The sequence below is a fragment of the Vulpes lagopus genome, chromosome 4 (assembly GCF_018345385.1).
Source record: "Vulpes lagopus strain Blue_001 chromosome 4, ASM1834538v1, whole genome shotgun sequence".
Lineage (NCBI taxonomy): Eukaryota > Metazoa > Chordata > Mammalia > Carnivora > Canidae > Vulpes > Vulpes lagopus.
In genome coordinates, this window is record NC_054827.1 from 99,898,845 (window position 1) to 99,920,989 (window position 22,145).

At 41.9% G+C, this 22,145-nt stretch overlaps 1 protein-coding gene and 1 long non-coding RNA gene across 3 annotated transcripts; one reads left to right on the forward strand and one right to left on the reverse strand.

Annotated features, from left to right (window-relative positions):
- Positions 1 to 86: 86 nt before the first annotated feature.
- On the reverse strand, positions 87 to 6,949 carry LOC121489254. 2 transcript variants are annotated; one of them, XR_005987307.1, is made up of 3 exons: positions 6,726 to 6,949; positions 774 to 864; positions 87 to 654 (listed from the first exon to the last, which is right to left on the reverse strand). It is a non-coding gene; the product is annotated as an uncharacterized LOC121489254 (long non-coding RNA). The 2 variants fall into 2 exon arrangements; XR_005987308.1 differs by having other exon boundaries at positions 6,454 to 6,834.
- SNRPA1 (small nuclear ribonucleoprotein polypeptide A') lies at positions 6,931 to 20,683 on the forward strand. The gene is made up of 9 exons (XM_041752035.1): positions 6,931 to 7,113; positions 8,944 to 9,091; positions 11,275 to 11,353; positions 15,097 to 15,143; positions 15,393 to 15,495; positions 16,131 to 16,210; positions 16,628 to 16,703; positions 17,373 to 17,466; positions 20,218 to 20,683. The coding sequence occupies exons 1-9, from the start codon at positions 7,032 to 7,034 to the stop codon at positions 20,274 to 20,276; spliced, it is 768 nt and encodes a 255-aa protein (XP_041607969.1). The 5' UTR covers positions 6,931 to 7,031; the 3' UTR covers positions 20,277 to 20,683.
- The last annotated feature ends 1,462 nt before the right edge of the window (positions 20,684 to 22,145 follow it).

The following is a 22,145-nucleotide window of genomic DNA, read 5'->3' on the forward strand; positions in this document are numbered from 1 at the left end:
GAGCATCTGCCTTCAGCTCAGATCGTGATCCCAGGGTCCCGTAATCCAGTGTCCGTCCCCCCACCCCCTGCATTGGGCTCTCCGCAGGAAGCTTGCTTCTCCCTCTGCCTATGTCTCTGCCTCTCTCTGTGTGTCTCTCATGTATAAATAAGTAAAATCTTAAAAAAAAAAAGTTGTAGGGACAAAACACCACCTTTTTAAAAAGGACTGACCGCATAAAGTGCCTGTTTGCAGATGGGCCAACTTTAAGGATATTTGGACTCAGTGGGGGTGAGGCACGTTTATGGATTTTGTTTTTTAGGATAAAGTCAGGGATCATCTCTAAATCTGTTGTTTTGTAGACTGAGGCTCATAGAGGTAAAGGGACTTGCACTGGGCCACACACTGGCAAGGTGGCTCCCTTGCTGTCTTTAGAGAGAGAGAGGCTGGCTCTCTGTGTGTATGTGTGTTGGGGCGGGGGGGTGAGTTAATTCTATGGTTGGCCAAATCCAGCCAGGATGCATTTATTTTAAACTGGCTTTATTTGCAGGAGATGATAGTTTTCTCACCTTGTCTCCATGTATGCATCTCCATCCCTCCCAGGCCACTGCTGACTTTATATTTTGTAACTCTTGAAAGGTTTGGGGGAAGTTGCACTTTTTAAAGAAGATATACCTATAACAGAAAGGGAGGAATTGAACTTGAAAAAAAAACAGGTTTCTATAAACCTCTATGGCCAGCCATAGAGAGCACTTGAACTTGGGGGAGACTGCTGTCCACTGCATTTGACTCACCATAATAGGGCTGAAGAGGGCTGTAAGTTTGAATGCTTGAAGTATGCTGGGACCCCTGGGAGCAGGTGAGGGGAGCAGGGGAGGTCCAGATCTGAGGATGGAAAGAGAAGGGGGTGGAGAAGTGAAACAGAAAGGACATTTTATTTTATTTTATTATTATCATTATTTTTCAAAGATTGATTCATTCATGAGAGACACAGAGACACAGGCAGAGGGAGAAGCAGGCCCCACACAGGGAGCCCAACGTGGGACCCAATCCCCAGACCCCAGGATCACACCCTGGGCCAAAGGCAGGCACCCAACCACTGAGCCACTCAGGGATCCCCAGAAAGGACATTTTAATAAGAACAAAGAGGGATGATGGAAACCAAGGCCATCCTCCAGCATCTTAAGGTTCTTCCCATTAAGCTGGGAGGCATCTGGGTTCTGGCAGCTGTGGGAAAGGGGTCTGTATCCTACTCAGCCAGCCTTTTCTGCTGCTTTCTTTCCTTGAACCCAGGACTTACCCTTCCTGGCTGCTTGCCCAAGACTTTTCCTGACACTCCAGGCTCTGTGGTTTGTGCACAGAACAGAATCCCTACGTGATACAGCACTGAGCACCTGCCAGAACCCCAGGTCCTGGGGTTCAGTTCCCACCACCCAAAGCTTCCCCCTTTACTGACAGACAGACAGACAAACACACACATACATACACACACTATGTACCAGCCATACTAGGAGTGATCAGATACCTCTTAGGCTATCTGTTGAGCAAAGAGGAACCTAAATGCTCAGAGCAGAGAACATTCTGTTGCAGAAACAGTGGTTCTTAACCTGTTGGTGATTTCCGCCTCCTAGGGGATATTTGTCAATGTTTGGAGACATTTTTGGTGGTCACACATTTTGGTGGAGGTATGTACAGCATCTAGTGAGCAGAAGCCAGGAATAGTGTTAAACATCCTGCAGAGCACAGGACAGCCCCACAAAAAATAATTATCTAGCCTCAAAGTGTCAACCTCTCAAATGAGGTTGAGACACCCCACCCAAAAGAAATGAAACTTAAAAAGGTAATCTCAACTTCATAGGGATGTTGTGCAATGAATAAAACCACCTATAGTTTGACTTATGTCCCTGTCCGTGTGCTGAAGTAAGGGAAACTCCTACAATTTCCCTTTAAACCCCCTTTAACCAGAAAGAGTGGCCAAGTAAAACTAGCTCCCTGCTCTAAGGACTCCACCTGGTGGCTCTCTCTGGAATGAAGCATTCTGGATTATTTTAACTTTTATTTTGAGACAATCTCGAAGTAAAATTACAGAAAAGTTGGCAATAGAGTACAAAGAAATGTTTTCCTGAATGATTTGAGAGTAAGTTACTGATATGATACCCTCTTCCTCCAAAGTACTTTATTTTCCTATAGGCAAAGACCTTCTCCTACATAGCCATCAGGATCAGGAACTTAACACTGATGTATTATTACTACCGTCGAATCTTCTGACTGGATCCAAGTTTTGTGAATTGTCGCAAAAATGCCTTTAGCAAAAGGATCCGCTTTAGATCATTCTTTGCATTTAATCATTATGTCTTTTTAAACTTAGAACAATTCATCAGTTCCCTGACTTTCATAACCTGGAAACTTTTAGAGACCATCAGCCTGTTACTTGTAGGCTGTCCCTCAGTTTGTATTTATCTGAGGTTTCCTCACATTTCCATTCAGATCATGCATCTTGCTTGGACAGGAATCTCCCAGAAGTGATGCTGTGTTCTTCTAATCCCATTCTAGTAAGTGAATCTTTTTTTTTTTTTTTAGTAAGTGAATCATGATTTTGATATGTTCCCATTATTGGTGATACTAACACTGATCACTTGATTAGGGTTCTCCTCCCCACCTCTCCTCACCCCAACCTGTTAAGGATGTCTGCTTCTAGCATTGCCCACAACATCATGCTGAAGATCCCAGCCAGTGAAACTACACAAAAAATAAAGAAAAGACTAATACAGGGCAGCCTGGGTGGCTCAGCGGTTTAGCGCCACCTTCAGCCCAGGGCATGATCCTGGAAACCCAGGATCGAGTCCCATGTCAGGCTCCCTGCATGGAGTCTGCTTCTCCCTCTGCCTGTGTCTCTGCCTCTCTCTTTCTCTCTGTGTGTGTCTCTCATGAAAAATAAATAAAATCTTAAAAAAATAAAAGACTAATATAAAAATTGGAAAGAAAGAAATAAAACTATCATTATTCTCAGCATGGTATGTACACAGAAAACCCAAAAGAATGGTTATGAATCATTAGAATTAATATGTGAGTTTAGTAAAATTGCTGGATACAATGCTAGTATTAATTGTATTTCAACTAGAAATTGTTGAAATTGTATTTCAATGTCTCACATTGAATAATTAGAAGCTGGGTTTTTTTTTTTTTTTTAGTTTTTGGTGCTTCTTTAGCTTTTTGATGTTTATAACAGCAGCAAAAACTATTATATACCTAGGTCTAATAAAAGATGGATAAGACCTCTACATACACACAAAAAAACTATGAAACACTATAAGAAATTAAACAAAATCTAAATTCATGTAACATTATACCATGTTCATGGATTGGAATACTCAATACTGTAAAGATATTAATTCTCCAAACTTATCTACAAATCCAATATGATATAAATCAAAGCATGTGTTCTTTCCTGGATGCAAAATTGACCTAAAATTTATACTAAAAAGCAAAGGACAAGAACAACCAAGGCTTGAGGATCTTAAAAAAAAAAAAAGCTGTGAGCCTTTTTAAAGGCAAATATCAAGGGTTTTTTTTTTTAAGATTTTATGTATTTATTCATGAGAGACACACAGAGAGAGGCAGAGATACAGGCAGAGGGAGAAACAGGCTCCCTGCAAGGAGCCCAATGTGGGACTTGATCCTGGATCCCAGGATCAGCCCTGAGCCATAGACAGATGCTCAACTGCTGAGTCACCCAGGTGTCCCAAATACCAAGTTTTTAAGTGACAGTATGATATTATGCCAGAATAAGCAACCAAACCCACGGACTAGAATAGCTAGTCCAGAAGCAGACCTCCACATCTTTGGACACTTAATTTTTGAAAAAAGTTACTGCAGAACAGTGGGTAAGGGATGGTCTTTTCAATAAATGATACTGAATCAAATGAATATCCATATGGGGAAAAATATATATCTTGATCCCTACCCCAGACCATACACAAATGTCTATTCCAGACATATTGCAAATCCAAATGTGAAAGGTGAAACAACAAAACTTTTAGAAGAAAATATTCATGAGTTGGGGGTGGGCAAATTTCTTAAAGAGGACTAAAAAGAACACGAACTACATAAGGAAAAGTTCATAAATTATACATTAAAATTAAGAACTTCCGGGAATGCCTGGGTGGCTCAGTCAAAGCATCTGCCTTTGACTCTGGTCATGATCCCAGGACCCAGGGACCAAGCCCCATGTTGGACTCCCTGCTCAGAGGGGAGCCTGCTTCTCCTCCTCCCTCTGCCACTCCCCCTGCTTGTGCTCTCTCCTTCTGTTAAGTAAAAAGAATTTTTTTTTTAAAAATTAAGAACTTCTGTTCATCAAAAGACACCATTAAGAAAAGGCAAGTCACAGAGAGGGGGAACATATTCACTACACTTATATCTTATGAGAACTCATATCCAAAAAAATATAAAAATCTGCAAATCAGCAAAAAAGAACAGCCCAATAGAAAAATGTGCAAAACACTTAAACAGACATTTCAAATAGCAGTGATCCAAATGGACAATATATTTTTTTAAAGTTCTCAATTGTGTTAGTACTTAAGAAAATACAATTAAAACCACAATGCAATACCATTACTGACCCACCAGAATAGCCAAAATTAAAAAGACAGACACTATCAAATGTTAATGAGTGTAAATTAGTACAACCACTTAGGATAACTAGTAAGAAACAACTTAAGGTGAATGTAAGTTAACCCTATGATCCAGCAAATCCATTTCCATGTATGTGTTAGCATATGTATTCATAGGTGCACTATTATAATATAATAGGTGTACTATTTTTAATTGTTCAAACTGGAAATTACCCAAATGTTCATCAACAGCAGAATGGATAAATTGGAATATTCACACAACAAAATACTATATAACAATGAAAATAAGTTAACTACAACTAATACAATGTTAAGCAAGAGATACATAAGGCACAATTTTATTTGCATAAATATAAAATTAAGCAAAACCAATCTATGCAAGACGTGGTTACCACTAGGGCAAGCGTGTGACTAAAAGGACAAGAAGGGAGTTTCTCAAATGTGGCAATGTCCTGTTCTTGATCCGGATGCCAGTTACTTGGGTGTACTTGGTTTGCCTTCTGCTGTGAGTATATCATAATTCAATAAAAATTTCAAAAGGAATGAATTCTGGGGGATGGTAGAGCTACATGTGAAAGGTAAAACAATTAAGCCTCCAGTAGACAACCGCAACAAAATATTTGGTGGCACATGCACAGACATGCAGCCCTCTAACCAGAAAGGAAAAGATTAATTGAATTACATAAAAATTAAAAAAAAAAAAAAAAAAAAAAAAAAAAAAAAAAAAAAAAAAGAATTACATAAAAATTAGAAACTTCCAGTCATCAAACAATACCATTAAGAGTGGAAAGGCCAGGCAGCCTGGGGTGGCTCAGGGGTTTAGCGCCGCCTTCAGCCCAGGGCCTGATGCTGGAGTCGGGGGATTGAGTTCCATGTCGGGCTCCTGCACGGAGCCTGCTTCTCCCTCTGCCTGTGTCTCTGCCTCTCTCTCTCTGTCTCTCTCTCTCTCTCTCTCGGTCTCTCATGAATAAATAAATAAAATCTTAAAAAAAAAAAAAAAAAAGAGTGGAAAGGCCTGTAAGCAGAAAAATTTTTTCTGTTCCAGACTACATGACCACAGTGAAACTTTGCCCCAACAGAAGAGGACAAAAGATAGTCCATGCGTAGGGCTTTCTGAGCTAAGCTTTTCCTCTGAGGACTCCTCTTGAACTGGACCATTTGAAACCTTGTTCTCACTGCAGAATGGGTTGAGGAAGCTACTTTATTAGCCTTTTGATTTGAATTGCAGCCCAGATTATGATGTAGTGATCTAGGGAATAGGATGTTATCCTAAACAGAACATAATGGACTATAATTTGTGTTTGCTGCATTGATGACTTGTACAAGGACAGTATTTCCGGTCTCTGCGAATTCTTTTGTATTTAAGCAGTTTTAACCAAAAGAAAAAAAAAGTGCAAAAGGATGCCTCAGAGTGTGCTCACATCCAGAATACATAAAGAAATCCCATTAATCAATAAAAAAAAGTCAGACAATCCAGTAAGAAAAGAAAATGGACCACAGACTTCACTGAATGGGCACTTTGCAAAAGATACCTGAATAGACACTATACATGACAAGGTCCTCAACTTCATTAGTTATTAGAGACAAGCTAATCAAAACAATAGTGCAATACCATTACACATCCATAAGAATCCCCATAATTATTTTTCATACTAATATTATTTGTTTTTATTATTATTATTATTATTATTATTATTTTAAAGACTTTATTTATTCATGAGAGACACACACACACAGAGGCAGAGACACAGGCAGAGGGAGAAGCAGGCTCCATTCAGGGAGCCTGACGTGGGACTTGATCCTGGGTCTCCAGGATCACGCCCTGGGCTGAATATTTAAATACCTGGAGGTCACAAGCCTAACCGAAAACTGAACTGTGCGCGGGGCAGGGTCGGGCGCGCTAGGTGGTAGGACGATCCCAGCGGGGCGGCGCGGGGGCGGGGGGGGGGGCTGTGATTGACCCTGCCCTGGTGGGGCGGGAATCCTGACGTCCTGAACCTTTCACTGGATCCCCCGGGTGCCCGTCCCTCCTGGGTGGGGCGAGGGCAGACACAGCGTTTCCTCCCACCTCAAAATGCATTGATGCATGAGAGAGTTCTATTCGGGTGCTATTACATTTTGCTTAACTTGCGGACAAGAGCATCATCAGGAATCTGGTGCCCTCCTTCAAGCACGCCCCAAGGAAAAACCCAAAACCTGAGACGCGTTCCGCGCGCTCCAGCAGCTCCGGGGACGACGAGATCGTGGGCGTGGCTCTTCGATTACTTCGGCCTGGGTGCCTAGCGGCGCGCGCATGCGCCGGCTGCGATTGGTGAGGCCTGGCGGCGGGGCGCGGGGTACGCCGGGAAGTCTGGCGGGCGAGAGGCGGCGGGAAGCAGCCGGTGGGCCGCGGCACCGGCAGCGGCAGCGGGAGGCAGCAGGATGGTGAAGCTGACGGCGGAGCTGATCGAGCAGGCGGCTCAGTACACCAACGCCGTGCGGGACCGCGAGCTGGATCTCCGGGGTGAGTCTCGAGGAGTGGGTGGGCCTTCGCGCCCAGCCGCGTGCTCGGAGGGCCGGCGCTTGGCCAGCGGGCCTGCCTTGTGGGCGCCGAGCCGGACTGTGGCAGCACCGCCCGGGGCTCAGTCTTCCCGGGGCTGCCCGAGACCATCCCTAGGCCCTTCTGAGCCTTGGGTTACCCTCGTTCCTACTCACACGCCCAGCCAGTAGGTCGCTTCCTGGTCCACACCGTGGGCCTCGGGTAGGCCTTGCTTGGCGTATTTCTCAGTCTGAACTATTTGAGAGCGGGCAGGTTGTTAGTGCTTGTAACGCTAGTGCGCAGCGGCTGGTTGGTTCTTCGTAAATACGTTCAGGTGTTACTGTGGGAGCGTAGGTAAGATAACGTGTTACCTGTAATTTGCGAGGGAGGAAATGATGTCGGAGAACAAAAGCGACTGCTTCCGCAAGATTTCTTCCCTCTTACCTTCAGTTGTCCCATATTTCTCTTTTATCAAAGCATTTGAGGGGCACCTGGGTGGTTCGGTCGGTTAAGTGTCTTTGATCCCCAGGGGTCCTAGGATCCAGCCCCGCATTGGGCTCCCTGCTCCGAGGGGAGCCTGCTTCTCCCTCGTTCTCTGCCCGCTGCTCTCCCTGCTTGTGCCGTCTCTCTCTCTCTCTCTCTCTCTCTGAAATTAATAAGTAAAGTACTGAAAGAAAAACATATTTTAAAGAGGCTTGCAGTACAAGTTCCCTGTGTAAGGTGGTAGAAGCTCTGAACTATTCAAATTCACGTAGCCATTTCAACCTTAGTAAAGGCTTGGTGGGAAATTGGGAGTGCAGCTGTCTAATCAGCATTTCAAGGAAATGACTTTAGGAATGGTGTGAAGAGCAGTTTCTCTGGGAATGCGATTTGGGCCTGAGATTTGGCTCCACAGAAGAACACCGTCTGAGGTGCAGCACTGTTGTGGGCTTTGCCTTAAGCTTGGATTCCTTGCTGACAAAGCCAAAGTGCTTTCATTTTGTTGAAATTAAGTGTCGCTCTCTTGGCGAAGATTGATCTTTAGCCATCTAAGTGTGAAGTGCATCAAGTGTTGAGGATACTTGTTTTGATATAGCGTTTGCTTTGCCATAACCCTTGTTGCTCTGAATTATGTACTTTTAACCTTGGCTTGGATTCGTTTCTTTCTTCCGCCAGCACCTAGCACAGTAGTTATGCCCATTTAAGACAAACTCGTGAGGGTTTGGTGAATTGTTCACAGGGTGATGTGTTATTGTGTGTAAACTGTTGACCTTCAACTCTGAATTGGAGCTGGGGGAAGTGTACAGTAAGGGAGAACTGTCATGAGATCACAAGGATATCCTGGTAAGTTTTATGAATCTGGCCTGTGGGAATGCAAACAGAGTCAAGAGCTGTTGTCCACAGTGTATGAACAAGACTTGGACGCTGACAAAAAAGCAGCTTACGATGTAAGCTATTATCTATTTCAGGAGCTTTGGTTATAACAGCGTGAGAGACCTTAAAAAATACTCCTGCAAATGTTAGCTACCAATATTACTATTAATAAGTGTCCATAGCCCTTGTCCGTGTTGTCATGACTGACTTCATGTCCACTCCTAGACTGTGGCAGTGGGCCATCTGATCCTTGTTTCTCATTTTATGTGCCAGATACTTGCACAGTGTTTGGCACAGCACAGGTGCCAGATACTTGCACAGTGTTTGGCACAGCACAGGTACCAGGTAAACACTTTCTAAATAAAGCTTTGAGTCAAATTACCATGAAGTACTGCTAAGGTTTTAAGGTATCTTTTAGCCATATCAATACTTGTGTATTTTTTTTTTTCTTCTACTTTGCAGGGTATAAAATTCCTGTCATTGAAAATCTGGGTGCTACCTTAGACCAGTTTGATGCTATTGATTTTTCTGACAATGAAATCAGGAAACTGGATGGTTTTCCTTTGTTGAGAAGGCTGAAAACATTATTAGTGAACAACAATAGAATATGGTAAGTGTCTGCTAGTGGAGAGTAATTCCTCCCCCCCCCCCCCCCCGAGTAAATATTGCAGCATTCCCTGAAGAAGCCATAGTACATATACTGCCAGTTGAGCCTATGTATTCTTATTTATTTATTAAGATTTTATGTACTTATTCTTTTTTTTTTTTTTGGTGTTATCCACTGATTTTTTTTTAAATTAATTAATTAATTAATTAATTTATGATAGTCACAAAGAGAGAGAGAGAGAGGCAGAGACACAGGCAGAGGGAGAAGCAGGCTCCATGCACCAGGAGCCCGATGTGGGATTTGATCCCGGGTCTCCAGGATCGCGCCCTGGGCCAAAGGCAGGCGCTAAACCGCTGCGCTACCCAGGGATCCCCCTATGTACTTATTCAAGAGAGACATGGAGAGAGAGGCAGAGACACAACACAGGCAGAGAGAGAAGCAGGCTCCATGCAGGGAGCCCCATGCAGGACTCCATCACGGGTCTCCAGGATCACACCCTGGGCAGTAGGCAGCGCTAAACTGCTGGGCCAGTGGGGTTGACCTGTTTATGTCTTCTTTTTTTTTTTTTTATGTATTTCTTTTTAAAATGAGAAACAAGCTGCACTTTTGCCATATAGGCCCATAGATTAACTTGGTAATGGTTTTGTTTTTATTTGCATTTGTTCAGAAATACTTATATATTCATGGTAATAGATATTTAAATTGCAAATATTCTGTTTTGTGCATATTTGGCTTCTAAAACTAATTGTAATTATCAGAGGGATTATATTTAGAAGATATGTAAAGTTCAACAATTTTATATAGACAGATAGACTGATTTATTTTAGGGAATGAAAGCCCATGCCTGAGAGCAGGGAGCGGTGCAAAGGGAGAGAAATCCTCAAGCAGCTTCCCCACTGAGTGTAAACCTCCTTGTGGGGCTCTGTTGCAGCACCCTGAGATCGAGACCTGGGCTGAAATCAAGAGTCAGGCGCTTAACTGAGCCACCCTGGCACCCCCAACAGTTATATTTTTGGCTGAATGAATGTCTCTACCTCACACCCTCTGCCATTTGTTTTTCTTCACAACTGATGTTTAGAATTTTACTTATATATATATTTTTAAGATTTTTATTTATTTATTTATTCATAGGCACACACACAGAGAGATAGAGAGAGAGAGGCAGAGGCACAGGCAGAGGGAGAGGCAGGCTCCACACCGGGAGCCCGACATGGGACTCAATCCCGGGACTCCAGGATTGCGCCCTGAACCAAAGGCAGGCGCTAAACCGCCGAGCCACCCAGGGATCCCCAATCTCTGAGTAAATCCTATCAAAAAAAGTTGTTGAAAGTTAATAGACAATGTTTTTAAGAAGTATTAGGTAGTGACTTTCTTATTTTTTTATTTTTAAAGATTATTTATTTTAGAGAGAGCACACACATGCTCAGATGCAAGTGGAGGAGGGAGGGACAAAAGGGGAGAATCCAAAGCTGACTCTCCAGTGAGCATGGAACCTGGCACAGGGCTCCCTACCAAGACCCTGAGATCACAACCTGAGCCAAAGTCAGGAGTCAGACGCTCAACTGACTGAGGCACCTCAATGACTTGCTTTTTAAAAATGTCGTATTTCAGGGGTACCTGGGTGTCTCTGGTTGAGCATCTGCCTTTGGCTCAGATCGTGATCCCAGGGTTCTGGGATCAAGTCCTATATCTAGCTCCCCACAGGGAGCCTGTTTCTCCCCCTGCCTGTGTCTCGGACTCTGTCTCTCATGAATAAATAAAGTCTTTAAAAAATTTTTTTCTTATGGATTTAACCATTCCCTGATGTAGTTGTTGTTTGTTGTGTACCTGAGGTGTGAATGCAGAGCCACTTGTACTTCTGTGCTACCTGCACAAAAGTTCTACACAGGAGTTTCTTCTTCTTTTAGCTTTCACTAGATAGTGTGGTGATGGAAGGAACCCCAGGCAACCTTTGGGAGGCGTAGGTTCTAAAATCACCCCACTTCCGCCACTAACCTTGTGACCCCAGACAAGGTTTTCCCTTTCATGCTTCATTTTCCCTGTCAAATAGGGTGGTGGAACAAAGATCTCTAAAGTTCTTTCACCTTTAGAGTCTGAAATCTTCTGTTCAAGGACTTAGATAAAATGGTTAGCTTACCTACTTTTTTTTTTTTCACTTTTACAGAAGTCTTTTATTTTCATTTTAGCCGTATAGGTGAGGGACTTGATCAGGCTCTACCCTGTCTGACAGAACTCATTCTCACCAACAACAGTCTTGTGGAACTGGTAAGTCCAACCGGGTGAGGGGGGTGTTTTTGGGGGAGGAATTAAAGGTGCTACTTGCCTCTTACAACTTAGAAAGTCCAGAAAGTTTTTTCATCATCCATCATCCTTTATCTTCTTAATTCAAGATCAGGGCCTCGTTCGGTTAAATAGCCTTTTCCACTCTGTAGCTCATCTTTTTTTTTTTTTTCTTTTTCTTTTTTTTATGATTTTATTTATTCATGAGATACAGAGAGAGGCAGACACAGGCAGAGGGAGAAGCAGGCTCCATGCAGGGAGCCCTATGTGGGACTCGATCCTGGGTCTCCAGGATCCCGCCCTGGGCTGAAGGTGGTACTAAACCACTGAGCCACCCAGGCTGCCCTCCTTCGGATTCTTAAAGGAGTACTTAACTCCAAAAGTAAGAGAGCACTGACTGGTCAGGCTGTCTTTTCTAAAATATACCAGATTTTCAACCCAAAATGCACATTCATAGGAAATGTGTGCCAGGATAGAGGCTGTATTTTTATGTATATTGTATTTATATTTAAAGCTGTTTGTAAAGATGAAGGCTGAGTTTGTGCTATCAGTTACTGGAAAAGGTGTGTTAAAGTCTCATACATTGGGACACCTGGGTGGCTTGGCGGTTAAGTATCTGCCTTTGGCCCAGGGCATGATTCTGGAGTCCCGGGATCGAGTCCCATATTGGGCTCCCTGCATGGAGTCTGCTTCTCCCTCTGCCTGTGTCTCTGCTTATCTTTGTGTCTCTCATGAGTAAATAAAATCTTAAAAAAAAAAAATCTCTTACATCTTCCTGGATTTGACAGGGAGTTGTATTTTAGTTATGTATTTTGAAGTTCTCTTAGTTGATATACACAAATTTTAAATTGTTAATACCTTCCTGCTAAACTAACCTTTTTAATATTGTGTCGTGCTCCTCTTTATCTTTTTTAGTGATATTTTACCCTGTTTATTTTATCTGCTATAATTACTCCCAAACAAGCTTTCTTTTAGTTAGTATTTGTATAATATTTCCTATCCAAAATTAACTTCAGGCTTTACTATAACTTATGTTTTAGATTTATCTCTTGAAAACAGCGAATGATAAGATTGTTTTGTGAAATCCAGTGTGAAGTCTTTCTTTTAAATGAAGTATTTGGTCTGCTTACATTTAATTTAATTACTGGTGTATTTGAGTTTGTCTTCTCACTTTTTCTGGAGGTTATTGTTTGACCCACTCATCATTCATTTCTTTTTCTCTCTTTTACTATGTTCACTCTGTGTGTGTGTGTGTGTGTCTCTCTCTGTGTGTGTGTGTCTGTCATTCTTTTCCTAAGAGTGTAGGAATTACTCATTCCTATTCTTAGTATTCTAGGAACTAAAATACGTATTTATTACAGTTTTGAGTTAACCAATACCTCTAGTTTCTTAAACAATAGTGACCTTAAACACTTCAAACCCCCCACATATTATTTACTTAATTCTGTCTTTAGAAACCCATCAAGACATTGTTTTCCACAGTTTATGTGTGTCTCTGTGTAACAAAAGTTGCCATTCGTTGTTCCTTTTTGTTTTGTTTTTTTGCAGCTTTATTGAAATTTGAGTGATAAATAAAAATTGTATGTATTTAAGATGCAACGTGTGATTTTAATAGATGTATAGTTTTGAAGTGGTCACTGTTACCAAACTCACATATTCGTCACTCAGGTATTTACTTTTTTATTTGTAGGGTAAGAGTACTTGAGATCTATTATCAGCAAATTTCAAGTATACAGTAGTAAATAGTCCCCATGTCAAACAGAACTTACTTGTCTTATAACTGAAAGTTTGTACTCTGATCAGTAGCTCATTTCCCCTCCTCCCCCACACTTCAGCCTCTAGTAACCACCATTCTTTTTTTTTTTAAATTTTTTAAAATATTTATTTATTTATGATAGTCACACACAGAGAGAGAGAGAGAGATCAGAGACATAGGCAGAGGGAGAAGCAGGCTCCATGCACCGGGAGCCCGACGTGGGATTTGATCCCGGGTCTCCAGGATCGCGCCCTGGGTCAAAGGCAGGCGCTAAACCGCTGCGCCACCCAGGGTTCCCAGTAACCACCATTCAACTCCGTGTTGCTGAGAGTTGCTCATTTTTCTTTAATTATTAGATTACACATACGAGTGAGATCATTTGATGTTTGTCTTTGTCTTCTTTTAGGTCATCTTGTGTTTACCTTTTAGGGGTGACATGCCAGTGGCATGCTCTAGAGCTCCCTCTGATGGTTGGTTGTGAAGCATTTAAAAATGGCAATCAGGGGCAGCCTTGGTGGCCCAGTGGTTTGGCGCCGCCTTCAGCCTGGGGTATGATCCTGGAGATTCTGCATCGGGCTCCTTGCATGGAGCCTGCTTCTCCCTCTGCCTGTGTCTCCGCCTCTCTCTCTCTCTCTCTCTCTCTCTCTCATGAATGAATGAATAAATAAAATCTTAAAAAAATAAAATAAAAATGGCAGCCTATTTTCTGAACTTCTACTCTGTACCCCTGTTCTTTTCTCTCATTATTCCTTTTGCCTTGTCCTCAATTTCAGTCTGGTCCTACCAATCTATCCTCATTGTAGGGCTTTGTCCTGGAAAGGATACCATTTGTGTTTAGTATGAAGAATGAGGGCCAGAATTGCCCAGCTGCTTCAGGACTTAATGTACTCCTTATTGGGAGATACATAGCTGTTGGCTGCTGTTCTCAGGCTGAACTCTTGGTCATTTTGGGGTATTCACATTTGTCACAAGCCTTTCTGCTGTCCTGCTGTTGCTTCCTGTACAAATGCTGGCCCCCAAGCCAGTCTTGCAGCTCTCACAATGGTCTGTCTCTGCCTGCTAGGATTCTTGACAGAATGCCTTTTCATCTAGGTTAATTGTAGTTGTTGACCATAGGCTTTTGGTTTTGCTATCCTTGTTGAACTGTATCTTATGGGGTAATTTGGGAAGAATCAAAAACTAACTTGCCTTTATCCCATAATTGTGTCCTTTTTCTTCCCCCTATACTCTTTGTCCTTGAATAATTATCTAAAGCAGTTTGAGGGAACCTTGAATAAAGGTGCCTGGCCTCAACGATGATATGCCTGTGTCACCACCAGGCATGTCCAGGTACTAGTGGGAAAAACCGCCTTACCCCAAGATCCAGTTTGAGGTTCCTTGTGTGAATAATTTGCTCTGAAGTCACATAAACTTTGATATATTTTTCTTTTCTAAATAATTCCTTTAAATTCTAGCCCTTTTGAGCTTGCTACAGGAAATACAATTTTTTTGGGGGGGAGGGGTCTCTTAATATTGAGACAGAAGCTGTTATGGCTAGGATTTTCAGTTTAAGAAGTTCAAATCTACTTAACAGTTTAGTCAGTAATTTACTAAGCATCGATGATGTGCTAGTATTGTGCTAGGTGCTAGGGCATTAAAGAAATAGGGGATCCCTGGGTGGCGCAGCGGTTTGGCGCCTGCCTTTGGCCCAGGGCACGATCCTGGAGACCCAGGATCGAATCCCACATCAGGCTCCCGATGCATGGAGCCTGCTTCTCCCTCTGCCTGTGTCTCTGCCTCTCTCTCTCACTGTGTGCCTATCATAAATAAAGAAAAATTAAAAAAAAAAAAAAAACCCTCTCATTAAGTATTTTAAAAAAAAAAAAAAAGAAATAAAAGGTAGGAGTCCCTGCTCCAAAGGCATCTGCCATGTCAGAGTTATCAGAATAGCCTATGGTATTCATGTTCTTACCTCTGGCCATTTCTTTTACAGGGTGACCTAGACCCTTTGGCATCTCTCAAATCACTGACTTACCTAAGGTATGGAAATAATCTGTGGTGGTGACAGTTAAGTCCTTTATAATAGCACCATTACCAGCCTTGATCTTAGAGCAAACAGTTAGTAAGAAGGACCTTTGAAAAACGAGGACTGAAAATGTGAAACCTCCCCAATGTGAATTTAATAACTCTGCAACATGACAAAATTGACTCATCTGATTCCATTAAAATGGACCTCTTGAATGCTGCACTGTGAGTAAGATTGGCATTATGTTATTCCTTTTCTTGTAGTATTCTGAGAAATCCTGTAACAAACAAGAAGCATTATAGACTGTATGTAATTTATAAAGTTCCGCAAGTCAGAGTACTGGATTTCCAGAAAGTGAAACTAAAAGTAAGTATTGTTCTGCGGGTTATAAGTCATTGTGGATTCGTGTGTTTCATTTTATACTTTTGTTACAGATTTTTTTTAGTTGCCTAATGAGTTTTCCTATTGGTTTGTAATAAAAATGTGGGAAGGAAAATGTTAAGTCCTCTATTTTTCATAGCAGAGTTTATATAGTAGGACTTTGAGTTAAAGCTGTCTTACATGGTAGTGTTGGTCATTCAGAGGTAGTACAATATCAGAGCAACCATGAGCACCATCAACAACAGATCGTTTAGATCCACTCCCCTGTGGGGACCTAAGTATAATCCATTTTTCAGCAGCAGCTGTAATTGTTAGAATGATTTTCTCTTTACTAGGTGTGTTTTTGGTTTGTGTGTGGTTTGTGTTTTTTGTTTTTTCTTTTTAAACATTCTTAGTTCCTCCAGACCCCCTCCTCGAAACTAGGAGGGGGAACTTTCTTCAGGGAGCTTTCACCAGAGAAGGCAAGGCCATTTGTCTCCTTTTAATTTGAAATTGGCTTTTTGGTATTTTTACCAGCCCCGAGTGTTTCAGGAGAGTTTCCTTCCATGTTTTCTGAGGAATGCATTTAAATGCATGTGGTATTCCTATTTCCATTAACTCTGTGTGTGGTGTTGCTGTAGGAGCGTCAGGAAGCAGAGAAAATGTTCAAGGGCAAACGGGGTGCACAACTTGCAAAGGATATTGCCAGGAGAAGCAAAACGTAAGATACAGATAATCCAACTTCACTCCACTTCACCTTCAGAAACACTATCTGTCTGGCTTTTTGCCCTCCTACAGAATTAAACAAAACACCTGTGACTAACACAGTATTGAATTCGTGTGATGATAGCCCCGTGACCATCACTGGTCCACACATCACATGAGATTTCCATCAGGTTAGCAAATACTTCCATGTTCAATCTTAATGCGACATTGTATACTTCCTGCTTCTTCTCTATAGGAAGATGAACTGGGTGGTGTTTCTGAAGGAGGGAGTTTCTTGTATCAGTTTGTTAACAAAGATAAGATACTACACTGGTTGAATTACTTTCAAAAGCTTTTTTGAAAGTAAAAGAGAAGCAGTTTCCCTTGTCTGGATTTAACAGTTGCATTCTTCCCTCTCCTTTCCCCTCCCAAGTTTCAATCCAGGTGCTGGTTTGCCAACTGACAAAAAGAAAGGTGGGCCATCTCCAGGGGATGTAGAAGCAATCAAGGTAATAACGGGTTAGGACTCTTGGACTGGAAAGAGTTGCCATGGGTTTTAGGACATGAAATATGTAATTGACCAAATTCTAAACATTGTAGTGTCTTCCCCTACCCCACCCCACCCCACAAGAGTTAGGTTCCTGCTATGTTCCGTGTAAGGAAGGAACTAGCTTAAAGTTACTACCTGATTTTGACTTGAATTATTTACATGAGCCAGTCACAGCAGAGGCAGCTCTGGTTCTTTGTCATTTTCCCAGGATCTATGTTGTTGTTGTTGTTTTAAATAGTTAAATTACCTTAGCATGTTGTCTCAGTGTTTGCCTTAGCTTTTGAAAGATTTGCTGTCTGAAAGATCTGTTAATCATGGGAAATCCTAATTTCATAATACTGCTTCCTGGATTATCCAGTAACATAGTTCCAAAAAGGTGCTTTAATTCACTAAATTGTTAGGACATGTGCAATGATTATTTTCTCTCTTGTAAGAGGGTCCACATCCATCTACCAATTTGGGGAATTTATGACTTGGTTTGATTTCAACATGACAATAAAATTCTTACCCCAGCAGAACTGTTTAATAGTCCACCTCACAGAGTTGCCGTGGACTTCTGTAGGGTTTTTTGTGTGATTGACACTTAGATGCAATAAACTGGTCATGTCCATTGTTTTCTGTCCTCCAGAATGCTATAGCAAATGCGTCAACCCTGGCTGAGGTGGAGCGGCTGAAGGGCTTGCTACAGTCCGGTCAGATACCTGGCAGAGAACGCAGATCAGGTCAGGACATGACTTCCAAATAAATCAATGTTATACTTGAAGTGATTCCAAAACAGTTCAGATGCTATGACCCCAGAAATGCTTGCATCAACGTACACGAAATCCCTCTATATGCTCTTCAAAGAGAAGTTGTTTGATGTAGAATATTATGATATAGGACTCAGAGTTTTTGATGTAAAAGTTGAAACATACATTATTCCCCAGCCATGCAGTGAAACCGAACACTAGAGTAACCTTGTAGATTTGGACCCGTGTGTGTGTGTGTGTGTGTGTGTGTGTGTGTGTGTGTGTAGGATAGATACCTTACTACTTGGAAACACAAGCCTCGGGGGCAAACAGCATGAAGCTCAGATCTTAGCCTCACTGGCTCTATCTTTAGGTGAATTTCTTCATCCTCACTTAATTTTAAGTCCATATCTTCATTTTAAATTTTGAAGTAACATATAGTAACAACTTCAAAAGGTTTTTGGGAGGATAAGTAAGACAGTTCATAGATAGCACTTACAACATTAGCCTAAATTTTCGTTAAGCGTTGGCTATTCTGATAATTGAAGGCCAACTTTGTGACAGGATGTTGGAGGTGTAAAGTAAAAACTACTCAACATAACACATAGTATAAGTTTTGATATGGATGTAACTGAGGGCTTCTACCTCGCCTGGCAACTCAGGGAAAGTTCCCTTGAGCAAATCATGTTTGAACGGAAGCAAAAAATGAGTAAGACATTAATTAGACCAGTGGTTCCCACTATGTAGCTCTTGAGCCTGCAGGCATCTCAGAGGTGAGAACTTTGTATAATGACACTAGTGTGTTACTTGCTTTTTCCCCCATTATTGACATTTGCAATGCTGGTGCAGGAGTAGTGGTGGGTAAAATTGCTGGTGTCTTGGCACAGGTCAAAGCAGTGGCCCAAAGGATATTAGTAGTCATCATTCTAAACTACTGTGGACTCTCAGTAAGATAACTGCTTCCCTTGTGAAGCAGAGAGATGAATGTTATCAAATATCACCTTTTAAGTGCACATCTTTTGATATTCTGGGTTGCAAGAGGGGGGTGTGCATGAGCACATGCCTAAGTTGGACGGTTGTCTCCTTGCACTCATGCAGTGGTTTTAATTGAGAGGCAGGCATCTTCTTGAACACGAAGTAAACTCATCACTTTAAGGAAAATGAGATACATCTATGGATTTTCAAGTAAGAGTATGGAAAGTTTATTGATAAGGTTTCAGGCTCTATCTTGTACACTAACCCTTCAGAAACTACCACTTTTGTCAAGTTTTAGCGTAGACTCGGAAAACCCACAATTGTCCTCAAAGACTGTTAGAATACTCCTTCCTTTCCTAGTTGCACATCTGTGTGAGGCCGATTTTCTTCATATCCTTCAGTGAAAACAATGTATTGCAGCAGTGGATTGATGAAGCCAGTACCTACCAGGGTCCAGCTGGCTGCTCTTCATCATACATTCCAGAGATAGGCAAAATAAAATAAAATAATACTAAACTTCTCACTTAATATTTTTGTTTTGGAAAATGTTCTTTTTTTATAAAAACATAAAAGTTAATGTGTAGCAGAGACTTTTTTTAATGAATTACTGTTTTTTAAAATACTGTTTTAATGTCTAATACAGTGTTGGTGAATTTAATACTGTATTGATAAATGTACATAAACAAAAGCTCTCTGTGTCCTAAAACTAAAGTGTTTGTGAATTGCTGAACTAAACAAAAGCAGAGTGGCATTCTAATGGCAAAGTGGGTGGGGGAAGGGCACAGACAAAAGCACCTATGGCAAATAGGAGCCTTGCACACTTTTACTGAAAGAGGCCAGTATGAGTGAAGTTCAAGGCACAGGGAGAACGTGGTGAGACGAGCCAACAGAGAAAGCATGCAGTAGGCCACACAGGTACCTGCAGACTGTAACAGATGCGATCTTCTGAGAGCATTGGAAGTCTGTCAAAGGTTTTCAAGGCTCAGTGGTTGCAGGTTGCTTATTGTGATTGTCATATGACAGAAATACTGAGTTTATTTGTTTTCCCTAATATGTTTCATTTGGGCCTTAGGATCTCTTGGGATTTTCACTGTGATCTGGAAATTAACTGGGGAGAGAAAGGTGGACATGGTTCAGGGTACTTTGTAGATTTCAGTGGGCCTAGGCTTCTGAGTTTGCCAAAACTTGACTGACATTCTTATCTTGGTAGTTTGGTATCAAGAAAACTGATGTTGGGGCTAACTGTAGAAGCAGTGGGCTTAAACAAGACTAATTTTTCCAAACCGTGACAGAGTTAAAACATTCCCTTTTTCTGAATACATTGGCCAGACTGTCTGTCATAAATTGATGAGCAAATATAAGACTTTGATTGTTGCCAAATTTTCTCTAATTTAGAGACCCTAAAGGCACTGAGTATTACCATTTTCTTTGCCATTTTATGGTAATGGTAAGAACAAAACAAAATATAAGCTTTTTAGCTTCACAAAAAATGAATTATCAACCCAAAATGGGTTATTAGAATGTCAGGCAGGGAGTTTGACTTTTATAAAGCACCTTTGTGGCCCATTCCCTAGGAATTGACCATCCCTTCCCATACCTGCTAAAGATGGGTAGTCTCTGGACCATAAGGTCTTTGAGGGCAGGTGTTGTTGGGTTTTTGTACCTAGTCGAGGAACTAGCAGGCAGTAGCTTCACAGAATGACCACTCGCATATGGAGGAAGCACATGCTCTAAAATCAATATGACATCTGGCTTTGTGTTTTTCTTTAGGCCCCACTGATGATGGTGAAGAGGAGATGGAAGAAGACACGGTCACAAATGGGTCCTGAGCAGTGTGGCCCAAGTATCTGCAGGATGTATAATATGCCTACTTGGGACAAGTCCTGTTTTTTTGAACTTGGAATAATAACCCTGTTTGAGTCAGCAAAGTGGAGCTTATAAGCATTGTTGAAATGCTTAAGACTGCTGCCCATAATTTTGTAATACTATAAATTTTGAAATCTAAATGCCAGTTTTCTACAAATAGTAAAAATGTGACATTCACTGTGCTGCCAAGCTGTCTGTCATCGGGTGGGGGTGGGTGGGTGTGCAGTGCTGTGAGGTATATGGACATGTGGAGGTTGGAAATGACAGAAGTCTATGTTTCTAGATAGGCTTCCCAGGCCTCTCTAAAATGTTTAGATTTTTAAGTTCTTAATAAAACTCAAGATAATCTGCTGCCAGTGGTTATCAGTAAGACTGTGCAGTCTCTGGTGCATTTTTTTCCCCATAGAAAGAATAACAACAGCTTCATTAAAGGCAGCCAGTCTTTAATTACTGATTGGAATAATTATAGGGGAATTCAACTTCTGCTTTTTGGAATCTGAGCAGAGACAGCAGGCAGGACATGGTTGGGGGCGGGGGTGCGGTGTCTTGGCCTAGTAAGCAGTATACAAATACACTTTGTTATATTTCTCACACCCTGTTTAGGCTAATCTCAGGAACAAGGTGGTGGAGGTGAGCACCTTCATCCATGTTTTCATCTGATGTTCTGGGTTTTTCTTAAAGCTCCCTGGGAGATTCAAAATGTGAGAAACACCCTTCTTAGACCCCTGAACGGTTGTGAGTGATTGCTCGTGGGCTGATTGGCTGTTCTTATAAAGTGTGCACAAGATGGATAAGACAAGAAAGAGTTTGATTTTCAAGGAACTGACAAGACGGGTTGGGAAGATGGAACCGTGGGCCACTGTGGGGCTAAACCCCCATGCAGTAGCAACTACAAGAAAAGAAGAGGGTGAGCGTTCAGAAGGGAAATGGAACTTGGGTATCAGGAAACCTTGGCCATTAGATTTCCTCAGTATGACCCTAAATCAGTGCTTTACAACTCCAGTGTGCTGTGAACTTCAGGGCACCTTTTAAATGGCAAGATCCCGTCGGCCCTGGGGCTGCACTTCCAGTATGTTCCCAGTTGCTGTCCATAAGGACAATGCTCCCCAGAGGATTTCCAACCTTAACCTCTCACCACTTCCTTAAAATCTACCTGGCACCTTTCAACTCCTTCCAGAACTGTCTGCTGTAATCCACTTACTGATGCTCAAACCAGAGTGGATTGCTGTGTTCTTGTTTTATTCTCACCTTAGCAGATTTGGAGTTTGATGTTTCTTAATGATTGCCTGAGGCCTGGGGCATTTAGGCACCCAGGAACTAACCCAAATACACAGTAGATGGATTTATAAACTGGAATTTGATTTGAGAGGAAGATAACTGCAATTCATGCTCTGCTGTGCCCCTCACCCAGATGTCCTTTGGGATTAGAATGTTACTAGGTGTACATGGGATCAGAACAGAAAGATGTGGGGTGGGGTTGGGGGTGGTCTTAGAGATCTTCCTGGGCTGGATTAGAATTTAGCTTCTACAGCACCTTTCATGACCTAAGTGGCCATGAGGCTGCCTTCTCTACTTTCACAGAGCCTTTCTGTAAATGCACATTTACCCAACACTTCTGTTTCTGATAGGACAACTAAAACAAGTCCATTTTTCTTCTCCACACTTAAGATTCAGGGAAGCTGTTGCCATGCTAGTCAGGAGGCTCCCTGCTCTCATCATTTATAAGCCACCTATTAAGGGGATTCTGAAGCCTCTGGTCACTAGCCTCAGTCATAACATTGGTTGCAGTTCACCTCCCTCCAGTCACGTTCCTTATTTACCTCTTAAGTAGC